At 52.3% G+C, this 23761-nt stretch overlaps 1 protein-coding gene across 6 annotated transcripts; it reads left to right on the top strand.

Moving 5' to 3' along the window:
- The first annotated feature begins 302 nt into the window (after positions 1 to 302).
- Positions 303 to 22342, top strand: HSPBP1 (HSPA (Hsp70) binding protein 1). 6 transcript variants are annotated; one of them, XM_024236723.3, is made up of 9 exons: positions 303 to 485; positions 595 to 668; positions 1001 to 1313; positions 4588 to 4792; positions 7806 to 8030; positions 18356 to 18511; positions 18660 to 18756; positions 19230 to 19341; positions 22016 to 22342. In XM_024236723.3, exons 3-9 carry the CDS (start codon positions 1095 to 1097, stop codon positions 22088 to 22090), a joined length of 1089 nt encoding a protein of 362 aa, XP_024092491.1. In that variant the 5' UTR covers positions 303 to 485; positions 595 to 668; positions 1001 to 1094; the 3' UTR covers positions 22091 to 22342. The 6 variants fall into 6 exon arrangements, with proteins under 6 accessions (XP_024092491.1, XP_054395047.1, XP_024092490.1 ...); XM_054539072.2 differs by having other exon boundaries at positions 365 to 485; positions 998 to 1313; XM_024236722.3 differs by lacking the exon at positions 303 to 485 and having other exon boundaries at positions 496 to 668.
- The last annotated feature ends 1419 nt before the right edge of the window (positions 22343 to 23761 follow it).

The raw sequence follows: 23761 nt of genomic DNA, 5'->3' as shown, positions 1-23761 counted from the left end.
AGATGGAGAAACTGAGGCCGAGAGAGGGGTTGCGGGGGGCCTAAGGCTCACAGGCCAGCCATTACGGTTGCGACCCCAGGGCTCCTGTAGATGGGGTTGGTGGCCCCGGTGGAGGCGAAAGTCAGATTAGGGGGACGAGGCCCCAAACCTTCTAAGGATGACTGACAGCAATGAGTGGGAGGGGCCTGTAAAGGGGCCGGGGCCCAACTGGGAGAGGCTGAAAGGCCTAGAGCAGGGGCGGGAATCGTAGGGTGGGCGGGGTCATAAGGGGCGGGGTCAGACCTGGGGGCGGGGCATACGTTAGAAGTGGGGTGGAGCTTGCAAAAGTATCGGGGGCGGGACTCGCTGAGGTGCGAAAACTGGGCCAGGGGCGGGGCTTTGACCAGCTACTTGAGCTGAAGGGGCGGGGCCCGCACGAAGGCGCGTCCTAGCTTGGAGGCGGGGCCTGGATGGGAGAGGCGGGGCCGAGTGCAGTATCCCGCCAGGTGAGAAGGGGATAAGAGTCGGGCAAGCAGCTTCAGCCGCATCCACGGCACGAAGTTGGGTGGGTACGCCTGGCACTTCCGGGTGAAACCGTGCGTATTTCCGGTTAAGATGGCGGCGCCCAGCGGAGTCAGGTGCGGACGACTTTGTCTGTAGGAGCAACGGCGGCTTGAGGACCCGGGGAGGTGAGATCCGCCCTATTCCGGCGCCCCTCTTCGGAGAGGAGGGAGAAGACTTGTTGCTAAGGAGACCAAAGGGCGGGCTTGTTGCTACGGAGGCGGGGCAGTGAGGTTGCTAAGAGACGGGACGCACGCAGTGGAGATGGGGAAGGGGGGTTGTTGCCAGGGAGAGTGGGTGGGGCCTGTTGCTAGGGAGAAAGGAGGGGCTTATGACTTTGGGGAAGGGTCCTGTGGGTATGAAGGAACGACAAGGGGCTGTGGTTAAGTGGGCTGGGGGCAGAGTGGTTTGGGGTCATGGGGAGTCGCCGAGCTCCCCTAAAACGCCGCCTTCTCAGCAGACCCTCAAGAATCGACCCATCAGGACGCCAGAGCTGCTTCAGCGGTGACCACTTTCTCCCCCTAACACATTCTTCCCTTCTTCACAAACGGCCCATGTCAGACGAAAGCTCAAGGGGCAGCCGCCTGCCCCTGGCGCTGCCCCCGGCCTCCCAGGGTTGCTCTTCAGGGGGCGGCGGCGGCGGCGGCGGCGGCTCCTCGGCTGGGGGCTCGGGCAGTTCCCGGCCCCCACGCAACCTCCAAGGCTTGCTGCAGATGGCTATCACCGCGGGCTCTGAAGAGCCAGACCCTCCTCCAGAACCGATGAGTGAGGAGGTAAAGGATGGGGACCCAAGAAGCTGGGGTGAAGGGCCTGGGGACAGATAGAGTTGCCTTGGGAAGTGTGACTTGGGGAGCCACAAGAAGACTAGGGTCTTCTTGGCTGGGAGGCAGAAGTTCAGGTGTGGAGGCATTGTAGGCTATAATTTGTGCTAGATGGGGTCATCGTTGACTGAAGGTCAGATCTCAAGAGTCTGAGGGGACATACCCTCTCCAGAGCCAGACTAACCTGGATTCAGCATTTCCAGCTGTGTGACCTTGGGTATATTACTTAATCTTTCTGAGCCTCAAGTTCTTCATTTACAAATTGATGATAATAATAATAACTACCATATAGGGTAGTTCTGAGGTTCTGCTTTAAGTAGGGCTGCACACAGTGCCCAGCATACAGACAGTGCTTCTGAAGGCAGCAATGTGTTTTCATGAAGAGCACAGGCTCTGTAGTCAGACTGCTTGGTTTTGTTTTTTTTTTTTTGGGGGGGGGGCGGGGTTGGGGGTGGGGGACACAGTCTCGGCTGGGTGCAGAGGCGCAGTCTTGGCTCACTGCAACCTCTGACTTCCCGGTTCAAGCAATTCTCGTGCCTCAGCCTCCCCAGTAGCTGGGATTAGAGGCGTGGGCCACCATGCCTGGCTAATTTTCGTATTTTTAGTAGAGAAGGGGTTTCACTATATTGGCCAGGCTGGTCTCGAACTCCTGGCCTCAAGTGATCCACCTGCCTCGGCCTTCCAAAGTGCTGAGATTACAGATGTGAGCCGGCATGCCCAGCCTAGACTGCTTGGGTTTGATTTCAGGCTTTGCCAATTGCTGACTGTGTGACCTTGGGTAAGTCTCAACCTTTCTGTGACTCAACTTTCTCATCTGCGAAGTGGGGATAACAATGATATATACCTCATAGAGTTGTTTTGCAGATTAATAGCAATAGCTATTATATATAATGTTTAATCGGCAGTTACCATATACAGAGCATTATGCTAACCCACTTACATGTATGATGTCATTGAACATTTACGACAGTGAGGCATGAAACAGGCACAGAAACATTAAATAGCTCACTCAAATTTACTTAGAACTGTGACTAAGGAGACCTCTGCTCCCCTCCCTCACCCCCAAAAATTCCAGCAGTCACTTATTAGCTCTCATCTCCTTTTTCTTTGAGATAGAATCTCACTGTGTTGCCCAGGCTGGAGTGCAGTGGCGTGATCTCGGCTCACTGCAACCTCTGTCTCTCAGGTTCAAGCGATTCCCTTTGCCACAGCCTCCTGAGTAGCTGGGATTACAGGCGCATGCCACCAGGCCCGGCTAATTTTTGTATTTTTAGTAGAGATGGGGTTTCACCATGTTGGCCAGTCTGGTCTCGAACTCCTGACCTCAGGTGATCGGCTCGCCTCGACTTCCCAAAGTGCTGGGATTACAGGTGTGAGCCACCGTGCCCGGCCTCATATTTTTGTAAGGCTTTATTCTGACAAGTCTCAAATTTATATCTTTAGGCCAGTAGTTCTCCACTGGGGGTGATTTTTATTTCCCAGGGGACAGTTGGTGTGGAAACATTCTTGGTTGTCACAGCTGGAGGAAGGGGGATGCTGGCATCCAGTGCGTGAAGGCCAGGGATGCTGCTCAGCGTCCTGTGGTGCACAGGACGGCCACACCACCGAGAACTATCCAGCTCAAAGTGTCAGTAGAGCTAAAGCTGAGAAATCCTGGTCTAGGCTGGACCTCCGCCTGGGCTTCAGGCAGCTTCCTCAGTCTTTTACCTTGGATGTGTAATAGATCCCTCAAATTTGACACATTTGAAAATGAGCTTCAATCCCTGCTCTTCCCACTCCAAACCTGCTTTTCACACCATTTCCCCATCTTCTCCTGGTTGCTCAGAACAGAGACCTCGGAGTCATCCTTGACCTCTCTCTTTCTGTCACACCTCGTATCTCACTAAATCAAATGGGCTCTCTTTTCAAAATAAGTCCAGGGTCTGACCATTTCTCCCCACTCCCTCTCTCCTCCCCGCTCCACACCACCTTCTCTCCTGCCTGCTCCCAGCCGTAGCCTCCTGATTCATATTCCTGCACCTGCCCTTGCCTCTCAGTCTGTTCTCAATCAACAGCAATGCAGGTGTCCCCACTCCTCTGCTTAGAGCCCTCTGGCAGCTCCCACACCTATTCAGAGGGAAATCCCAGGTTTTTACAGAAGTTTGCAAGACCTGAAGTCACCTGCTCCCCTCCCCTCTCCCTTCCTCCTTGCTCACTCTGCCTCCACCACATTGGCCTCCTGGCGGTTCCCTCTGTCTGGAACATTCTTCTTCTAGATGTGGCCTGGCTCAGTCCCTCACCTACTGCTTTTCTCACAAGTCGCCTCCCTGGGACCCTCAATGACCAACCCATTTCTTCTTCTTTTCTTTCTTTTTTTTTTTTTTTTTTTTTTTAGAGACAAGGTCTCACTCACTGCAGCCTTAAACTCCTGGGCTCCAGCCATCCTCTCCACTCAGCTTTCTGAGTAACTGGGACCACAGGCATGCACCACCATGCCCAGCTAATTTAAAACACTTTTTTGTTGAGATGGGGTCTCACTATGTTACCCAGGCTGCTCTTAAATTCCTGGGCTCAAGTGATCCTCCTGCCTTAGCCTCCCAAAGTGCTGGGATTACAGGTGTGAGCCATAGCACCCGGTCCCGACCTGTTTAATCTTACTTACCCCAGGATGCTTATAATCTCACCATGTCGAATGCCACACGTTTTGCTTATTTTCTTTATTGACTGCTCTTCAATCTGAATGTGAGCTCCACCCCCAGGGCAGGGGTTTCTGTGTGGCCCAGGGCTGCCTTTAGTACCTAGAAAAGTGTCTGTGAATAAAATAGATGTTCAGTTGATTTTTTTTTTTAAGACCGAGTCTGGCTCTGTTGCCCAGGTTGGAGTACAGTGTTGCGATCTCAGCTCACCGCAACCTCTGCCTCCCAGGTTCAAGTGATTCTTGTGCCTCAGCCTCCCGGTAGCTGGGACTACAGGCTCCCACCATCACGCCCAGCTAATTTTTTGTAGTTTAGTAGAGATGGGGTTTCACCATGTTGCCCAGGCTGGTCTCAAACTCCTGAGCTCAGGCAGTCCACCCACCTCGGCCTCCCAAAGTGCTGGGATTACAGGGATGAGCCACAGCTCCCAGCCGATATTTGTTGACTGAAGGAACATCAGCCCTCAGTTGTTGGCTATCTTTATTAATGGCTGTTCCTTTTTAATTAATGACTGATGGATCTCCTTCTTTCCTCCTCGCCTTGGTCTCCAGAGGCGTCAGTGGCTGCAGGAGGCCATGTCGGCTGCCTTCCGAGGCCAGCGGGAGGAGGTGGAGCAGATGAAGAGCTGCCTCCGAGTGCTGTCACAGCCCATGCCCCCCACTGCTGGGGAGGCCGAGCAGGCGGCCGACCAGCAAGAGCGAGAGGGGGCCCTGGAGCTGCTGGCCGACCTGTGTGAGAACATGGACAATGCCGCAGGTACCCCGCTTCCCCCGCCAGGACGTTCTGCCCCTCTGTACATGTCCTGCTGCCTCTTAGCTCTTGCCCCTACTCTTGGGGATCACACTGTCAGCCTCCCTGCTGCCCTCTCACCATCAGCCTCTTCGCCTCCATTGCCATAAGGAGGAAGGCTCTGCCTCACCCTCATGGCGGGTGGAGTCCCCCAGTTCCCTGATCAGCTCTGAGATGGCTGTTTCTCTCCTAGTCCTCTGGGTGTCCACTGCCACTCCCCAGAGTACAAGAGAGAAAGTGGCATGGGTGGGGTGGCAGAGAAGGCCTCCCCGGGGCGACGTTTGATCAGAGACCTGAAGTGAGGTGAGAGTTGTGGGATGATCTCTGGGAAAAGCATTCCAGACAGCAGGAACAGCCAGTGCAAAGGCCCTGAGGCCAGTGTGTGCCTGGTGTGTTCAGGAACAGCAGCCAGGCCCTTGAGGCAGAGAAGAGTGAGTGAGGGGCCAGGCGCAGGAAACAGCGTTGGGGTGGGCCTTGCAGATGGAGGTAAATGCTGTTTTACTCCAAGCAGCAGAGCTCACAGAAGGTTTGAGGAGAGCTCACTTCCATTTGGAGGGGTTGGGTGGTGTAGCCATTGAGGGTGTGGATTTGGGGTGTCACTTCCTTGGTTCATAGTTCAGGCTGTGCTGCTACATGGCAGTCTGGTTTGGGCAGGTCCCGATTACTTCCTCTTGTACACAGGCTGGGCCGAGAGAAACCCCCAGGCCCGCTCAACACCAGGCACAGAGTAAACGTAACATGTCAGGCCTGGGAGTCAGGTGTCTTCATTTTGGACAGGGACTGGATGGAGTTTGGGAAGCCCTCCTCTGTGAGCGTATTCAGCACCCTGAGAAGACCCGCAGTGCAGCCGCCACCCCCTAGCTTACTTTTCCCCAGTGTTTCCCAGTCTTATCTGGGCAGAGAACTCCTGCTCCAATCCGCAGGATGGCTTTTAACGACTTTGCTCTTTCATTCATTTTTTTGCTTGTTCAGGAAATATCTGTTGAGCAGCTGCTGTGTGCTAAGCACTGTGCTGAGTGTCCAATCATCACAGCAGCAGCAATTTTACACCTTATTAGTAATCAAATGAGAATGAAAGCCAAAGATACCACTTCCTCCCTGGCCTCGTGCGCTCTCTCTGTATATAAATATAAATATATATGTGTATCTTCTCTGTCTTAATGAAGATGCACAGTGCTGATGAAGGTGGGCTGAGGGGAACATACTCCCACATGACTGTCTATACCACTTACAGTCAATTCACAATGTTGTGCAACACCACCTCTATTTCCAGAACTTTTCCATTGCCCGCAAAGGAGACCCAGCACCCATTAGGCAGGCCCTCCCCCGGTCCCCTGGCAACCACTAATCAGCGTTTTGGCTCTATGAATTTGCCTGTTCTGGACATTTCATATAGACGACTATAACATGTGACCTTTTGTGTCTGGCTGATTGTGCTAAAGGCGGCGTGCCCATGTTGTGGCGTGTGTCAGAGCTTTATTCCTTTTTTTTTTTTTTTTTTTTTGAGTCAGTCTCCCAGGCTGGAGTGCAGTGGTGCAATCTCAGCTCACTGCAACTTCCACCTGCTGGGTTTAAGTGATTCTCATACCTTAGCCTCCCAAACAGCTGGGATTACAGGTGCATGTCAGCAGGCCTGGCTAATTTTTTTTTTTTTTTCTCTGAGACAGAGTCTCACCCTGTTGCCCAGGATGGAGTGCAATGGTGCGATCTCAGCTCACTGCAACCTCTGCCTCCCGGGTTCAAACGATTCTCCTGCCTCACCCTTCTGAGTAGCTGGGCTTATAGGCGCCCACCACCATGCCCAGCTAGTTTTTGTATTTTTAGTAGAGATGAGGTTTCAACATGTTGGCCAGGCTGGTCTTGAATTCCTGATCTCGTGATCCACCCGCCTTGGCTTCCCAAAGTGTTGGGATTACAGTCGTGAACCACAGCGCCTGGCCAGGCCTGGCATTTTTGTATTTTTAGTATATAACATAGCAAAACCCTGTTTTGCTATGTTACCCGGGCTGGTCTCGAACTCCTGGCCTCAAGTGATCTGCCCACCTTGGCCTCCCAAAGTGCTGAGGTTATAGGCCTGAGCCACCATGCCTGGCCGCTTCATTCCTTTTTAGGGCTGAGTAATACTCCGTTGTATGGCTAGAGCAGTTTTTATTTATCCCTTTATCCTTTAAGGACATTTGGGTAATTTATGAATGATGCTGCCATGAACTTGAGCATATAAGTATCTGAGTCCCTGCTTTTGGTTGTTTTGGGTCTGTGCCTTGGTGCGGAATTGCTGGGTCATGGGGCATCTGTGTTTCACTTTTTTAGGAACTGCCACGCTCTCCAATACCACTTTATTTACAGAAACAGGAGGTAGGCTGTGGTTTGCTGACCCTGGGGACATTCAGATTGTCACAAAGACCAGGATCAGTCCTGGCATTTAGTAGTCTGGAGCCTGGGGCCCTAATGCCCCAAATGCCGATGGAATCGTGTTGTACTAGCCTTGGAGGGACCTCTGGTTGGGTGTTTGGAGAGAGCTGGGTCCCTGTGGGAGCCGGCCTGGCTCTCCCGACCTCAGCAGCTGTAGTGGTCAGCTTAGGGCCACCTTAGCCAAGCACCACAGACTACTGGCTTTAAAAACAGAAATGTATTTTCTCACGGCTGTGGAGGCTAGAAGTCTGAGATCAGGCTGTGGGCAAGGCTGGTTTCTCCTGAGCCCCCCTCTCTTTGGCTTGCAGAAGGCATTTTTTGTGTCCTCCCTCCATGTTGTCCCTCTGTGGGTGTCTGTGTCCTCATCTCTTCTTATCAGGACGCCAGTCAGATTGTATTAGGGCCCACCCTAAGGACCTCATTTTACCTTAATTATCTCTTTAAAGATCCCATCTCCAAAAACAGTCACATTCCAAGGTACTGGGGGTCAGAACATCAACCCGTGCATTTGGGGGGCACGGTTCAGTCCCTAACATCTGGCCTCTCTCTGCTCCCCTCTGTGGCACAGACTTCTGCCAGCTGTCGGGCATGCACCTGCTGGTGGGCCGGTACCTGGAGGCGGGGGCTGCGGGGCTGCGGTGGCGGGCGGCACAGCTCATCGGCACATGCAGCCAGAACGTGGCAGCCATCCAGGAGCAGGTGCTGGGCCTGGGTGCCCTGCGTAAGCTGCTGCGGCTGCTGGACCGCGACGCCTGTGACACAGTGCGCGTCAAGGCCCTCTTCGCCATCTCCTGTGAGTGTCCGGGTGGGGCTGGGGACGGGGTGCTTGGGGCGGGGGGTGCCAGGTGGGCCCCCAGGATCTGCTGGGGCAGAGGGAGAGGCATCTCCTTCCCTCGTTTATTCCCATGCTTGTTGGATCCCTGCACAGCTGAGTGCTGCGGGCAGAGTGAGTGGTGCACTCGGCCAAACCCCCTGCTAGCCAGGCAGCAGATGTGACCACTTCACGGGGGGACCACCTGGCCCTCAGTGTGAGCGCTTTGCACACAGCAGTTTTTCAGCTGGGCACTGTTCACATTGGCGCTGGTTCACTTTCTCGGGGGCCATCCTGTGTACTGCAGGACATTGAGCAGCATCTAGTGGGTGGCCTCCATGCCATGGAGAGACACTGTCACCCCACCTGCCACAGCACAAATACCCCTAGATGTAGAAAGCCCCTTGGTCAGAACCCCTGCTGTACATGAATTCTTCTTCTTTTTTTTTTTTAATTTAACCTATATAGAGACAGGACTTGCTTTGCTACACAGGCTAGTTTTGAACTCCTAGCCTCAAGGGATCCTCCTGCCTTGGCCTCCGAAAGTGTTGAGATTACAGGTGTGATCCACCATGTCCAGCCACAAATTCTTTTTATCCTAATGGCCTGTAAAGTAGGGACCGTTTGCATCCTCATTTGACAGGGGAAGAAACTGAGGTGTGGGCAGAGGGACACGGCCAGGTTTCTGCAGCTCCATAGGGCAGAGCTGGCCGGGACACAGGCGCCAGGTTGGGCACAGGGATGGGACAAAAACCAACATCTGTGGGGCAGTTTCTCCATGCCAGGTGTTGACTCGCTGAATCCTTATGCACACCTGCTGAAGCTGGGCCCACTGTGTCTCCTCCACACGGGAGGGATCAGGCCAGGGGGTCCAGAGAGTACACACAGAGCCAGGGTCCCAGCCTGGTGGAGCTCTTCGTGTGTGCTGGATGCCTGCCTGCATGTACTATACTAGCGCCCCAACTGGACTGTTTCCTTTTATTTTCCCTAACAGCTTCATTGAGATGTAATTCATAGGCCATATAATTCATCCTTTTAAAGTGTATAACTTAGTACTTTTGGCCAGGTGTGGTGGCTCACATCTGGAATCCTAACACTTTGGGAGGCCGAGGCGGGAGAATTGCTCGAGCCCAGGAGTTTGAGACAGCCTGGGCAACATAGGGAAACCCCTGTCTCTACAAAAATTAAAAAATTAGCTGGACGTGGTGGTGCGTGACTGTACCTCCATCTACTCAGGAGACTGAGGTGGTGGGATTGCCTGAGCCTGGGAAGTTGAGGCTGCAGTGAGCCATGATTGCATCGCCAGCCTACTTGATATAGAGCAAGACCTGTCTGAAAACAACCACAAAAACCAAAAAAACAACGTAGTACTTCCTAGTGTATTCAGTGTTGTGCAGCCATCATCACTCTCTAATTTTAGATGAGATCAGGCGCATTTGGGGTGGTATGGCTATCGGCAGTCACTATCTAATTTCAGAACATTTTCTTTTTTTCTTTTTTGAGACAAAGTCTCACTCTTGTCACCCAGGCTGGAGCGCAATGGCGCGATCTCAGCTCACTACAACCTCCTCCTCCCAGGTTCAAGCAATTCTGCCTCAGCCTCTCAAGTAGCTGGGATTACAGGCACCTGCCACCGCGCCTGGCTAATTTTTGTATTTTTAGTAGAAACGGGGTTTCACCCTGTTGGCCGGGCTGATCTCAATCTCCTGACCTTAGGTGATCCACCCGCCTCAGCCTCCCAAAGTGCTGGGATTACAGGCGTGAGCCACTGCACCCGGCCAAAATTTCAGAACATTTTCATCCTCTCTCCCAAGCAGAAATTCTGTACCCGTTAAGCAATCACTCGGCATCCGTCCTCTCCCTCAGCCCCTGCAACATGAATCTACTTACTGCCTCTAAGGATTTCCCTCTCCGGGACATTTGTACAAACGGAATCCCACACCATGAGGCCTTTTGTGCCTGGCTCCTTTCATACGGTGCAAGGTCCCTGTGTGGTGGCGGGTGGCAGTGCTGTGTTCCTTCTTGCGGCTGAATGTGTCCTGTTGCGTGGGTCCACTGTGCCCTGCCTCTCCACCTGTCTGCTGACAGTCCCTGGTTTCCTTCTATCTATGGGCTCTCGTGCTCCCGTGGACATGGCTGTACAGGTGTTTGTATGGACATTTGTTTTCCGTTCTCTTGGGTGTATACCTAGCAGTGGAGTTGCTGGGTCATATTGTAACTCTACATTTAATCTGTTCGAGGTTGGCTTTTTTTTTTCTTTTTTTGTTTTTTGAGACGGAGTCTCGTTCTGTGGCACAGGCTGGAGTACAGTGGCGCAATCTCGGCTCACTGCAACCTCCACTTCCCTGGTTCAAGGGATTCCCCTGCCTCAGCCTCCCAAGTAGCTGGGTTTACAGGCACATGCCACCATGCCCAGCTAATTTTTTTTAGAGACGGGGTTTCACCCTGTTGGCCAGTCTAGTCTCAAACTCCCGACCTCAGGTGAGCACCTCAGCCTCCCTAAGTGCTGGGATTATAGGCATGAGCCACTGTGCCTGCCCTGAGGTTGGCTATTTTTTAACTCCAGCAGCCTATCTGGTCATTGAAATGGGGGCTGTGAGGGGTTCCAACACCCCCTTTCTCTCCCTCACCCCCATGTATCCTGAGCCCTGGAATCAGTGTTGTGTTCCCGGCAGATGGTGGCCCCAGCCATGCAGAGGCTGGGAGGAGAACAGGGAGGGTTTGGGTAGGAGGAGATTCCGGAAGAAGGAAGCATTCTGATGAGGCGAGGAAAGGAGCACTTGGAAAGTCACAGCCAAAACTAGGGCGACAGAGACAGACAGACATGGGGCAGCTCGGCCACAAAGGGCAGAGAGAAGGATATGGTGTCCCTGAGGGCCAGAGCAGGGTAGAGAGGGGCTGGCAGAGTTTTCTTCTAATAGCTTACATTAAAAAAGAAGTCTTTAGGTCATCTTGGTGGTTCACACCTGGTCCCACCTACCTGGGAGGCTGAGGAGGGAGGATCATCTGAGCCTGGGAGGCGGAGGCTGCAGTCAGCTGAGATCGTGCCACTGCACTCCAGGCTGGGTGACAGAGTGAGACCCTGTCAAAAAAAAAAAAAAAAGTCATTACATATTTTTGAAAATCTGTGAGACAGTTACATCGTTCACCAGGTACAAAAGAGTACATAGCAAACGGTCCCTGTCCCCAAACCTGGTCCCCATTCCAGAGAAAACCACTGTTATACCAGTTTCTGCTTCCAGAGATTTTAATAAATCTGTAAGAACAAATGTGGGTGTGTGTGGTGTGGTGAGTGTGTGATGTGCGTGTGTAGTGGGTGTGTGGTGCATGTGTAGGGTGTGTATAGTGTGTATGTGGGGTGTTTGGTGTGTCGTGTGTGTGTAGCGTGTACATGGGTTGTGTGGTGTGTGGTATATATGTGGAGGTGTGTGTGGTATGGGGAGGGTGTTGTGTGTGGTGTGTGTGTTGCATGTGTATGTGTGTGGGATGTGTGTGCTGGGGGGATATATGTATATGTGTGGGGTATGTGGGGTGCATATGAGGTGTGTATGTGTGGTGCGTATGTGTGGTGTGTGGATGTGCATGGGGTGTGTGGGATGTGTATGTGGTATGTGTATATGGGGTGTGTGGTGTGTGCATATGTGGAGTGTGCCGTGTGTGGTATGTGTACACATAGACACACAGATTAATCTCTTTTCCTCAGATGTGCACGGCTGGCACAGACCATCCTGACTGTTGCGCACCTTGACCTGCCTCTGTCCTTTTTTCTTAAGCAACAGTAGCTTATCTTTCCCCTTCCTGTGGGTTAGGAATGCAGGAGTGTCCCCTACTGAGGAGGGCCGCTTCTGGCTTTGCGTTTTCATGAGGTTGTGGTCAGCTGTCAGCCGGGCCTCATTCCCTGAAGGTCTGATTGCACTAAGCCCTGTGAGCTGCAACTCGTTAATCCCTCACATTCCCCCTCTGAGGGAGGGGTGCTAGAGATGGGCTTCCACCGTGGCTCGCCCCGCGGCTAGCAGAGTTTTGCTGGCAGTTGGCAAGAAGCTTGGGCTGCTTGAGCGGCCTTACCACATGGTGGTCGGCTTCCCCAACTAAAGTTGTGCACAATGCAGGGCAAGAGCTCTGGGAGCTTGGATGCCATTTTTTTTTTTGCTTCGGGGTAAAATTCACATGAAAATGTTAAAGTATACAATTCAGTGGCATCTGTCCTTTTTTTTGGTGGCCACAGGGTATGCCATTGTGTGGCTGTCCGGTACCACTACTGGAGTTCCGTGCTGGGAGCCATTTGCAGGGTACGTCCCCTCAGCTCCTGCTGCCCGAGGCGGTGGTGCCACTGCCCTTCCCAGGACAGGAGGGGATGGAGTGGAGCCACTCCAAAGTGGTTCCTTGTTACAGTCTACCAGAGTGGCACATTTATGACGATCGATGAGACCATATGGACACATCATTGTCACCTGGAGTCCATAGTTGACACTGGGGCTTGCTCTTGATGCTGTACATACTATGGGTTTGGACAACTGTATCATGACACGGATCCATACTGTAGTATTCTACAGAGGAATCTCGCTGCCCTACAAATCCTCTGTGCTCCCACTAGTCATCCCACCCTGAGCTTTTTACTGTCTCCATAGTTTTGCCTTTTCCAGAATGTCATATGCTTGGAACCAGGCAATCTGCAGGCTTTTCAGACTGGCTTCTTTGGCTTAGTAATCTGCTTTTAAGGCTCCTCCATGTCTTTTCTTGGCTTGATAGCTCATTTCTTTTTAGCGCTGAATAAGCGTAACTTTTTTAAGGGAGATGTGTGGGCTGCAGTGATGACTTTGGCTTTCTTTCCAGAAATGACGGCAGCCATACTGTGATCCCTGCCCCCAACTGCTGCACAGAGAAGAGGGTGAATGCGGCGAGGGTGGGTGGAAGGTGGGCGGTGGGCTGGGGGGTTATGCGGCAAGGGTGGGTGGAAGGTGGGCGGTGGGCTGGGGGGTTATGCGGCGAGGGTGGGTGGAAGGTGGGCGGTGGGCTGGGGGGTTATGCGGCGAGGGTGGGTGGAAGGTGGGCGGTGGGCTGGGGGGTTATGCGGCGAGGGTGGGTGGAAGGTGGGCGGTGGGCTGGGGGGTTATGCGGCGAGGGTGGGTGGAAGGTGGGCGGTGGGCTGGGGGGTTATGCGGCGAGGGTGGGTGGAAGGTGGGCGGTGGGCTGGGGGGTTATGCGGCGAGGGTGGGTGGTGGGCGGTGGGCGGAGGGTGGGCAGTGAGCTGGGGGGTAATGTGGCGAGGGTGGGTGGTGGGTGGAAGGTGGGCGGGGGGCTGGGGGGTTATGCGGCGAGGGTGGGTGGAAGGTGGGCGGGGGGCTGGGGGGTTATGCGGCGAGGGTGGGCGGTGGGCTGGGGGGTTATGCGGCGAGGGTGGGCGGTGGGCTGGGGGGTTATGCAGCGAGGGTGGGTGGTGGGTGGGTGGTGGGCGGGGGGCTGGGGGGTAATGCGGCGAGGGTGGGTGGAGGGTGGAGGGTGGGCAGTGAGCTGGGGGGTAATGCGGCGAGGGTGGGTGGAGGGTGGAGGGTGGGCAGTGAGCTGGGGGGTAATGCGGCGAGGGTGGGTGGAGGGTGGAGGGTGGGCAGTGAGCTGGGGGGTAATGCGGCGAGGGTGGGTGGAGGGTGGAAGGTGGGCGGGGGGCTGGGGGGTAATGCGGCGAGGATGGGCGGTGGGCGGGGGGTGGGCACTGAGCTGGGGGGTTATGCGGCGAGGGTGGGCGGTGGGCGGAGGGTGGGCAGTGAGCTGGGGGGTTATGTGGCGAGGGTGGGCGGTGGGCGAGGGTGGGTGGAAGGTGAGCTGGGGGTGATGGTGATAACCTAGGCAAGAGGTCAAGGTTGTGGTAGGGAGCAGTGGTTCTCGAACAGGGACAATCGTGTCCTCCACAGGACGTTTAGACAAATGCCTGGAGAATTTTTAGTTGTCGCAGCTGGGAGAGAGGGACTATTGGCATCTACTGGGTAGAGGCCAGGGATGCCGCTCAACGTCCTGCAATGCACAGGACGGGCCTCCCAACCCAGAATGATCTGGCCCCAGATACCAACCGTGCCCAGGTGGAGAAACCCTGGCGTAAAGGGGACAGATCTCTCCTGGGTACATTTTGAAGGCAGAGCTGACAGGCCTTGCTTACAGATTGAATGAGAGGAGTCTTCGTGTTTTCCAGTCCATGCATGCCTGTTCTTTTTTCTTTCTTTAATTAAATAACATTTGGCCGGGCGCGGTGACTCACGCCTATAATCTCAGCATTTTGGGAGGCGGAGACAGGTGGATCACTTGAGGCCAGGAGCTGAAGACCAGCCTGGCCAACATGGTGACACCCCGTCTCTACTAAAAATACCAAAAAATTAGCCAGGCATGGTGGGGCATGCCTGTAATCCCAGCTACTCGGTAGGTTGAGGCATAAAAATTGCTTGAACCCGAGAGACGTATGTCGCAGTGAGCCAACTACCACTGCCCTCCAGCCTGGGCGACAGAGCGAGACTCTGTCTCAAAAATAAAATAAATAAATAAATAAATAAATAAATAAATAAATATTTAACCCAGTATGTCCAAACTATTATAATTTCAATGTGTAATTAATATGGAATATTAATGAGACACTATATTTTTTGTCATGCTAAGTCTTCAAAACCTAGTGTGTGCATTTTACAAATAAAGCACATTGCAACTCAGATGCTGAGTTTTCAGTGGTGGTGTGGAGTGTACCAGAGCAACAACGTTGCGTGTGTTTTTCTTTTTGGTTTTCTTTTAGTGTGTGTGTGAGATGGAGTTTCGCTCTTTTTGCTCAGGCTGGAGTGTAATGGTGCTATCTTGGCTCACTGCAACCTCCGCCTCCCAGGTTCAAATGATTCTCCTGCCTCAGCCTCCCTAGTAGCTGGATTACAGACGCACGCCACCACACCCAGCTAATTTTGTATTTTTAGTAGAGATGGGGTTACACCATGTTGTCCAGGCTGGTCTCGAACTGCTGACCTCAAGTGATCTGCCCACCTTGGCCTCCTGAAGTGCTGGGATTACAGGCGTGAGCCACCGTGCCCAGCCAACGTTGTGTTTAATGGAAATATTTTACACTGCTTCAGTTTTTCACCTTAAGTTTAAATGAATTGAACTTAAATGAAATGAACAACTCTTTTCCTTAGTTGCACTGGCCACATATCAGGTGTTTAGTGGCTGCAAGCTGCTAGCGGCTTTTGTCCTTCTTGGCCAGCACAGGCCTAGAGCCTACCCAGGAGCGGGCACCTTACTGGAGGTGCACCCCAAAGGTCAGTTCTCATCCTGCCGGGAGTCCTTCCAGAGTTCTCATTGCCCTCTGGATAAAGGTCATGCGTGCTGTGGAGCCTGGCTCTCTGGGCCTCAGTGCCCTCATCTGTAAAATAGAATTCTGAAAGCACACACTTCCAGGATAATTGTGAGGATTAAAAGATGTTGCGGACTGGGCACGGTGGCTCACGCCTGTAATCCCAGCACCTTGGCAGGCTGAGGGAGGTGGATTATGAGGTCTGGAGTTCAAGACCAGCCTGGGCAACATGGCAAAACCCTGTCTCTACTCAAAATACAAAAATTAGCCAGGTATAGTGGTGCATGCCTGTAATCCCAGCTGCTCGGGAGTCTGAGGCAGGAGAATGGCTTGAACCCGGGAAGCGGACGTTGCAGTGAGCCGAAATGGTGCCACTGCACTCTAGCCTGGATGATACAGCAAGACTCTGTCTCAAAAAAAAAAAAAAAAAAAAAGAGAGAGATGACACAGCCGGGCGCAATGGCTCATGTCTGTAATCCCAGCACTTTGGGAGGCCCACGCAGGTGGATCACTTTAGGTCAGGAGCTTGAGACCAACCTGGCCAACATGGTGAAACCCTGTCTCTACCATAAATACAAAAATTAGCCAGGTGTGGTGGCAGGTTACTATAATCCCAGCTACTTGGGAGGCTGAGGCTGAAGATTAGTTTGAACCTGGGAGTGGAGGTTACAGTAAGCCGAGATTGCTCCACTGCACACTCCAGCCTGGGCAACAGAACGAGAGTCCATCTCAAAATGAAATAAATAAGAAATAAAATAAAAAAATTAAAAGAGATGATAGTTCCATCAATGGAGGAATGGATAAAATGTGGTATATCCATACAATGGAATGTTATTCAGCCATGAAAAAGAATGAAGTGCTGATACCACTTACAACATGAATGAACCTGGAAAACATCATGCTGAGTGAAAGCAGTCAGACACAAAAGGCCACGTGTTTTATGGACACATTTATGTTAAATGTCTGGGACAGGTAAATCCATAAAGGAAGAAAGTATATCTGTGGTTGCAGGGGCCAGAGGGAAGGGAAATTGGGAATGACCGCTCATAGGTTTCCTTTGGGGGGTGATGAAAATTTCCTAGAGTTAGTGGTGATGGTTATACAACCCTGTGAATATCTTTAAATGGCTGAACTCTGTGGATTGTGAATTATATCTCAAAAACATACTTCAAAAAAAGATAATGCTTGCATATGCAGGCCCATGGCAAGTAATGATGATGGTGGTTGGTGGTGATGATGGTGATGATGATTGATAATTATATTGTTAACGGTAGTGATGATGGTGGTGGTGATGGTGATGTAGTGGTGATGATGGTAGCGGTGGTGGTGGTGATGGTGATAGTGATGGTGATAGTGATGGTGATAGTGATGGTGATGTTGGTGATGGTGATGGTGGTGATGGTGATGGTGGTGATGGTGATGGTGAGGACAGTGATGATGATAAATGATGGTGATGGTGGTGATGGTGGTGATGGTGATGGTGGTGGTGGTGATGGTGAGGACAGTGATGATGATAAATGATGGTGATGGTGGTGATGGTGGTGATGGTGATGGTGGTGGTGGTGATGGTGAGGACAGTGATGATGATAGTGATGGTGATGGTGGTGATGGTGGTGATGGTGATGGTGGTGGTGGTGATGGTGAGGACAGTGATGATGATAGTGATGGTGATGGTGGTGATGGTCATGGTGATGATGGTGGTGGTGATGATGGTGGTGATGGTGGTGGTGGTGATGGTGATGATGGTGGTGGTGATGGTGATGGTGGTGGTGATGGTGAGGACAGTGATGATGATAGTGATGGTGATGATGGTGATGGTAGTGGTGGTGATGGTGGTGATAGTGATGGTGGTGGTGGTCATGGTGATAGTGATGGTGATGGTGGTGATGGTGATAGTGATGGTGATGGTGGTGGTGGTGATGGTGATAGTGATGGTGATGGTGGTGATAGTGATGGTGATGGTGGTGATAGTGATGGTGGTGGTGGTGATGGTGATAGTGATGGTGATAGTGATGGTGATGTTGGTGATGGTCATGGTGATGTTGGTGATGGTCATGGTGATGATGGTGGTGATGATGATGGTGGTGATGGTGGTGATGGTGATGATGGTGGTGGTGATGGTGATGGTGGTGGTGGTGATGGTGAGGACAGTGATGATGATAGTGATGGTGATGATGGTGATGGTGGTGATGGTGGTGATAGTGATGGTGGTGGTGGTGATGGTGATAGTGATGGTGATGGTGGTGATAGTGATGGTGGTGGTGGTGATGGTGATAGTGATGGTGATAGTGATGGTGATGTTGGTGATGGTCATGGTGATGTTGGTGATGGTCATGGTGATGATGGTGGTGATGGTGATGTGGTGGTGGTGGTGATGGTGATAGTGATGTTGGTGATGGTCATGATGATGGTGTTGGTGGTGGTGGTGGTGGTGATGGTGGTGGTGATGGTGAGGACAGTGATGATGATAGTGATGGTGGTGGTGATGATAGTGATGGTGGTGATGGTGGTGGTGATGTTGGTGATGGTGATGATGGTGGTGATGGTGAGGATGGTGATGATGATAGTGATGGTGGTGGTGGTGAGGATGGTGGTGATGGTGAGAATGGTGATGATGATGGTGATGGTGGTGAAGAGTGGTGATGGTGGTGATGATGATGGTGAGAATGGTGATGGTGATGGTGGTGAAGAGTGGTGATGGTGGTTGTGATGATGATGATGGTGGTGGTGATGGTGGTGATAATGGTGATGGTGGTGGTGATGGTGGTGGTGGTGAGGATGGTGGTGATAATGGTGATGGTGGTGGTGATGGTGGTGATGGTGATGATGGTGGTGAGGATGGTGGTGATGGTGAGAATGGTGATGATGATGATTGTGATGGTGGTGAAGATAGTGGTGATGGTGGTGATGATGATGTTGGTGATGGTGGTTGTGATGACAGTGGTGGTAGTGGTGACTGCAAGCTCAGGACCCTGTCCCCCTCTCCCAGGTCTGGTCCGAGAGCAGGAGGCTGGGCTGCTGCAGTTCCTCCGCCTGGACGGCTTCTCTGTGTTGATGCGGGCCATGCAGCAGCCGGTGCAGAAGCTCAAGGTCAAATCAGCATTCCTGCTGCAGAACCTGCTGGTGGGCCACCCTGAACACAAAGGTGTGGCAGCCCTTGAGTGAGGGCAGGAGTGGGGAGCAGACGCCCTGGGGTGGGTGCAGGTGTGGGAGAAGGGGAGGAACAGGCATCCCGGGGAGGGCATAGGAGATGGGTGGGGCTGCCCCTCTGACCCCTGCAGCCCTTCCCCCAGGGACCCTGTGCTCCATGGGGATGGTCCAGCAGCTGGTGGCCCTGGTGCGGACAGAGCACAGCCCCTTCCATGAGCACGTGCTTGGAGCCCTGTGCAGGTACTTTGGCTCCTTGAGAGGACGGGGCCTGGGGTGGGGTGGCTCAGGAATCGGCCCGTAGGGACTCAGGAGTTGGGACCTTCCCGTGGAGAGGAAGGGTGTGGGGCCAGAAAGGAGTAGGAGTCAGGGAGCCTCAGTTTCCTCACCAGCAGGGCTGGCACAGAGGCCTTGGGGGAGGGAGAGAGGCTTTTGTACACGCCCCCACCAGTGGATTAGTGTCTAATCAGATGATGCTGGAGCTCTGAACAGCACACCAGAGTTGACACACATCAGGCCCTGTGCTGAGCCCCTCAGCACCCACCCTGGGCCAGGGGCAGCATGAGGTCTGTTCCGCAGATGGGGAAACGGAGGCCCATTGTGGGGCAGCAACTTGCCAGGCTCCTGAGTGAGCCAGGGGACGGGGCGGGCGATAGGGTTGGGTCAGTGAGACCACTAGAGGGAGGTCCTAAGGGCTGCTGTCGTGCCCCTCACAGCCTGGTGACAGACTTCCCGCAGGGTGTGCGCGAGTGTCGGGAGCCGGAACTGGGCCTGGAGGAGCTCCTCCGCCACCGCTGTCAGCTGCTGCAGCAGCATGAGGAGTACCAGGTACATGGGGAGGGGACGGGGTGCAAGGAGGACCAGGTGCAAGGGGGAGGGGACAAGGGCTCCAGGAGGACTAGGTGTGTGGGGAGGGGATGGGATTTGAGGAGGATCAGGTACCAGGGGGAGGGGACAGGGGCTCCAGGAGGACCAGGTACATGGGGAGGGGACGGGGTGCAAGGAGGACCAGGTGTGAGGGGCAGGGGACAGGAGCTCCAGGAGGACCAGGTACATGGGGAGGGGACTGGGTGCAAGGAGGACCAGGTGTGAGGGGCAGGGGATGGGGTTCGAGAAGGATCATGTGCCAGGGGAGGGGACAGCAGCTCCAAAAGGACCAGGTGAGTTGGGGAAGGGACAGGGTGTGAGGAGGACCAGGTGTGAGGGGGAGGGGCCTGGGGGGTAAGGAATTCCCCAGGTTAGACCTAGTGTGGTAGTGGGGACCCTAGTAGGGGCAGAGCCAGCCAGTCCTTGCCCTTGGGGGCTCCTGGGTCCGCTGGTTCAGGCTTTCATTTGTGTTCTCGTGCGTTTCACTCATCCTCCATTCAGCAGACGTTTATTTCATGCCTAGCATCTGTCCCGTGCTGTGTCAGAGTAGGAGAGACAGCAAGGAGACAGGAGCTTGGAGATTCTTAAAGTGTTGCCCAGTCATTGAATTATTATCTAAATTACCCAATACAGTTGTTTATATTAAGTAAATGTGAATTGAATATAGTATCACTCAAATGTCTTAATGATTAACTATTTCATTAAATTGACAAGAAATAACAAATGGCAAATAATAACCAATTATTTTAGGTAAATAACAAGTGATAAATAACAAGTCATCAGATATTTAATTAGATAAGGGGCAAATAAATAACTCATTAGATAACTAGATAAGTAACAAATGCTAAATCACAACTAATTAAAATTCAAATAGTTAACTGATTAAGTAATGTATTAATTTGTTGAAGTGAATGAATCAATGCTGGTGCTTCAGCAAAGCCGAGCTTAGCAAACGCACCCATCTCCTTGGGACATTCTATTCTATTGAATTCATTCCTATGTAGACACTGTCAAGTGTCTGTACACATTGAAAGTGTACTACGTGGCCAGGCCTGGTGGCTCACACCTGTAATCCCAGCACTTTGGGAGGCCGAGGCAGGCGAATCATGAGGTCAGGAGTTCGAGACCAGCCTGGCCAACATGGTAAAACCCCATCTCTACTAAAAATACAAAAAATTAGCTGGGCATAGTGGCAGGTGCTTGTAATCCCAGCTAGCCAGGAGGCTGAGGCAGGAGAATCGCTTGAACCTGGGAGGCGGAGGTTGCAGTGAGCCAAGATGCGCCACTGCACTCCAGCCTGGGCGACAGAGTAAGACTCCATCTAAAAAAAAAAAAAAAAAAAAAAAGTGTACTACATGAGAAGTTTTGACTTATGTATACACCCGTGGAAACATTCAAATTAGATTTATAACAGATTTTACTAACGCTTTGTGAATGGGTTCCGTAGTCACATGGTTGAAAATACAAGACCCACAGGAGGGTAAACAGTGAAAAGTCTCTCTCCTGCCCCTCCCTCTGGCTACCCAGTTGCTCAGGTGTCCTTCCTAAAATATTAGGTGCACACGAGCAAAGGTGCATGTGAATTCTCCTTTTTCTCTATGTTATGCAAAATAAACCTGCCATGCTGTGATGACTGTTCTGCCCCTTGCTTTGCGGGCATTGCATGTCTTGCCTGCAGCTCTTTCATTTTGCAGCTGTACAGTGCAGATGGCCTCTTTTTTGTAGCATGGATATGCAGGTTGTTTCTACACTCTCGCTATGACAAACACTGCTGAAAGAATAACCTTTTGTATATGTTATTACATATGTCTGCAGAACAATTTCTAGAAGGGAAATGGCTGGGGTCAGGTATGTTAAAGGTGAAGGTTAAAGGGTTAAGGGCCATCTCATTAGCTATCACCAAGCTGCTCTCCATAGAAGGTCAACCATTGACACTCCAGTCATGAGGGTGCCCAACTCCCCAAATCTTGGTCAGGACAAAGTGGCCTCGATGAGCCATTTGACCTTTTTTCAAGCTGATTGTTGAAAAGTAGTACTCCAGTCCAGTTTACATTTCTCCCATGAGTGAAATTTGGCATCATTTTCTCTTTCTTGTGAACTGTTCATTCTCGTCCTTTGCCCACTTATCTATTTATTGGGTGATGGTTTTTGCGAATGATTTTTTTAAGCTCTTTAAGTGTTAAGTATATTGGCCATTTGTGCTATGAATCACAAATATTTTTCCCCAATCTCGTTTTCTTTTTCTTTTTTTGCCATGGGAGTATCTTTTATATTATGTAGTTTAACCTCTCAGTGCTTTCTTTCATGGTTTCTGGGGTTTGTATCCACAGAAAGTTTTGAGCAGTGGTCCATATCTGGGAGTTAGAAAGAGCCCAAGAGTGCTGATATGAGGCAGACCAATGGAGTGAGACGAGTCTGGGGGTCCCCGGGTTCTAGTTCAAGTAGTTCAGACACCAGTGTGAAGACAGTGAATCATGGATCTGAGCAGTGATTAGAGAAGCCTAACCTCTGGTGGCAGGGGTGGGTGGGTGGTGGCCAGGAAAGAAGAGGAGTCACCTCTGGGTGCCAAGAATGCTGGAGGCAGGGTCCGGCCTCTGCACTCAGGCCCCTTGCTCTCTGCCCCTGCCCAATCCAGGAGGAGCTGGAGTTCTGTGAAAAGCTGCTACAGACCTGTTTCTCCAGCCCAACGGACGACAGCATGGATCGGTGAAACCAGGTGGCTTCTTGCCCCCTTCTCCGTGGGAACCCCAGGCCTCTTGCCTCCCTCCCCACCTACAAGGCCCTCTCCCAAGGGATCGCAGGGCCTAGGTGCCTGGACCCAGGGCGTGCCAGCCTGTCTCTGTGCAGTCCCTGGAAGGGGCGCTGAGAAAGGCACCAGCTCCTTGGACCCCACCTCCCATGCTCTCACTCTCATCCCCGTTCTCTTGTCCACACAACTGTTCCAATAAAGGTGTTTCTCTTCCTCCTTCTCCTCCTTCACTGCCGCCTTTGTCACCTCCTTTGGAGGGTGCATGGGGAACGGGAGAAGGGGCACGGGTTTAAGGGACTTCGAGAGCCACTGGAAGAATAATAAAAGTGTTGTTCTTTATCATTGTGTCATTTACTCTTCCCTGCCTTTCCTGAGCAAGAGTGTGTGGGACATCTGTCCTTTTTCGGCCACCTGGCAAACCTGAATTCTAGGTTTGAGGAATTTCCCAGGTTAGACATCTAAATCTTCCCTAGGGTAGCCGCCATTTCCCTTCCCAGCATCCTTTGCTGTAGGGTAGTCATGTGACATTAGCTCCACAAATCAAAACTCTTTCTGGGAATCTGTTTTACACACCAATCAGAACCCGCTGGTGGTCTAGCTCCTCTACCAATCAGAGCCCGCCGGTCATCGGGCCGCGAGCTGGCGGTGGAGGGGCTCCTGCGCAGGTTCCCTTCTGGCTAGTGCAGGAGGAGCCACACCTGGCTTCTGGACGGGGCTGGCAGAGATTCTGGCGGGAGTATCTGAGCCAGGTGCCGGTGATGGAGGCTGCACTGTGTCTCAGGAGCAGGCCTGTGGCTGGGTGTGGGCTTCATTCCTGACTGCAAAACGCCAAGCGGATTCTGTAGCTTTCTCAGAGACGTGGGATTGGGGCGGGAGGTGGGGGTGTCGGAGGCTGCCTCAACCCCTTTAATAAATTCGTTTTCTGTTTAGCTACAAGAAATTTTGTCATTTGCAGACAAGAGCTTTGACTGCTGTTGTTTTTCCAGAGAGGAGGCTGAGCTCAGAGGAGGCTGAGCCCTGACCAAGTTCACAGCCAGGATTCACACCTGGGCTAATTCCAGAGCCATCCTCTTCTTTCTTTTTCTTTTTCTTTCTTTTTTTTTTTTTTTTTTTTTTTTTGAGACGGGAGTCTCACTCTGTCGCCCAGGCTGGAGTGCAGTGGCCTGATCTTGGCTCAGTGCAACCTCCGCCCTCCGAGTTCAAGAGATTCTCCTGCCTCAGCCTCCCGAGTAGCTGGGATTACAGGCGCCTGCCACCGCGCCCGGCTAATTTTTGTATTTGTAGTAGAGACCAGGTTTCACCATCTTGGCCAGGCTGGTCTTGAACTCTTGACAGCGTGATCCACCCTCCTCGGCCTCCCGAAGTGCTGGGATTACAGGTGTGAGCCACTATGCCCGGCCAATCCTCCTCTTTCTTGTATCCTGGTTTCCTAGGACAATTTGATGTCAGACTCATTCCTTTTGTGTGGATTGTTCTGGTGCGTCTGGGATTTTTGAGTCTATTTGGATTGGTTTTTATCACCCCTCTTCCTAAATCCAGGATAAATTGAGAGGTAGCTGCAGGATCTGAGATCCTGTCTCAAGAAAAAAGTTTCAATTGTAGTCCCAGCTACTCAGGAGGCTGAGGCGAGAG

This window comes from Pongo abelii, chromosome 20 (genome assembly GCF_028885655.2).
Source record: "Pongo abelii isolate AG06213 chromosome 20, NHGRI_mPonAbe1-v2.0_pri, whole genome shotgun sequence".
Taxonomy (NCBI): domain Eukaryota; kingdom Metazoa; phylum Chordata; class Mammalia; order Primates; family Hominidae; genus Pongo; species Pongo abelii.
Note: the sequence above shows the minus strand (reverse complement) of the source record. Positions and strands in the feature narration are given on the sequence as shown.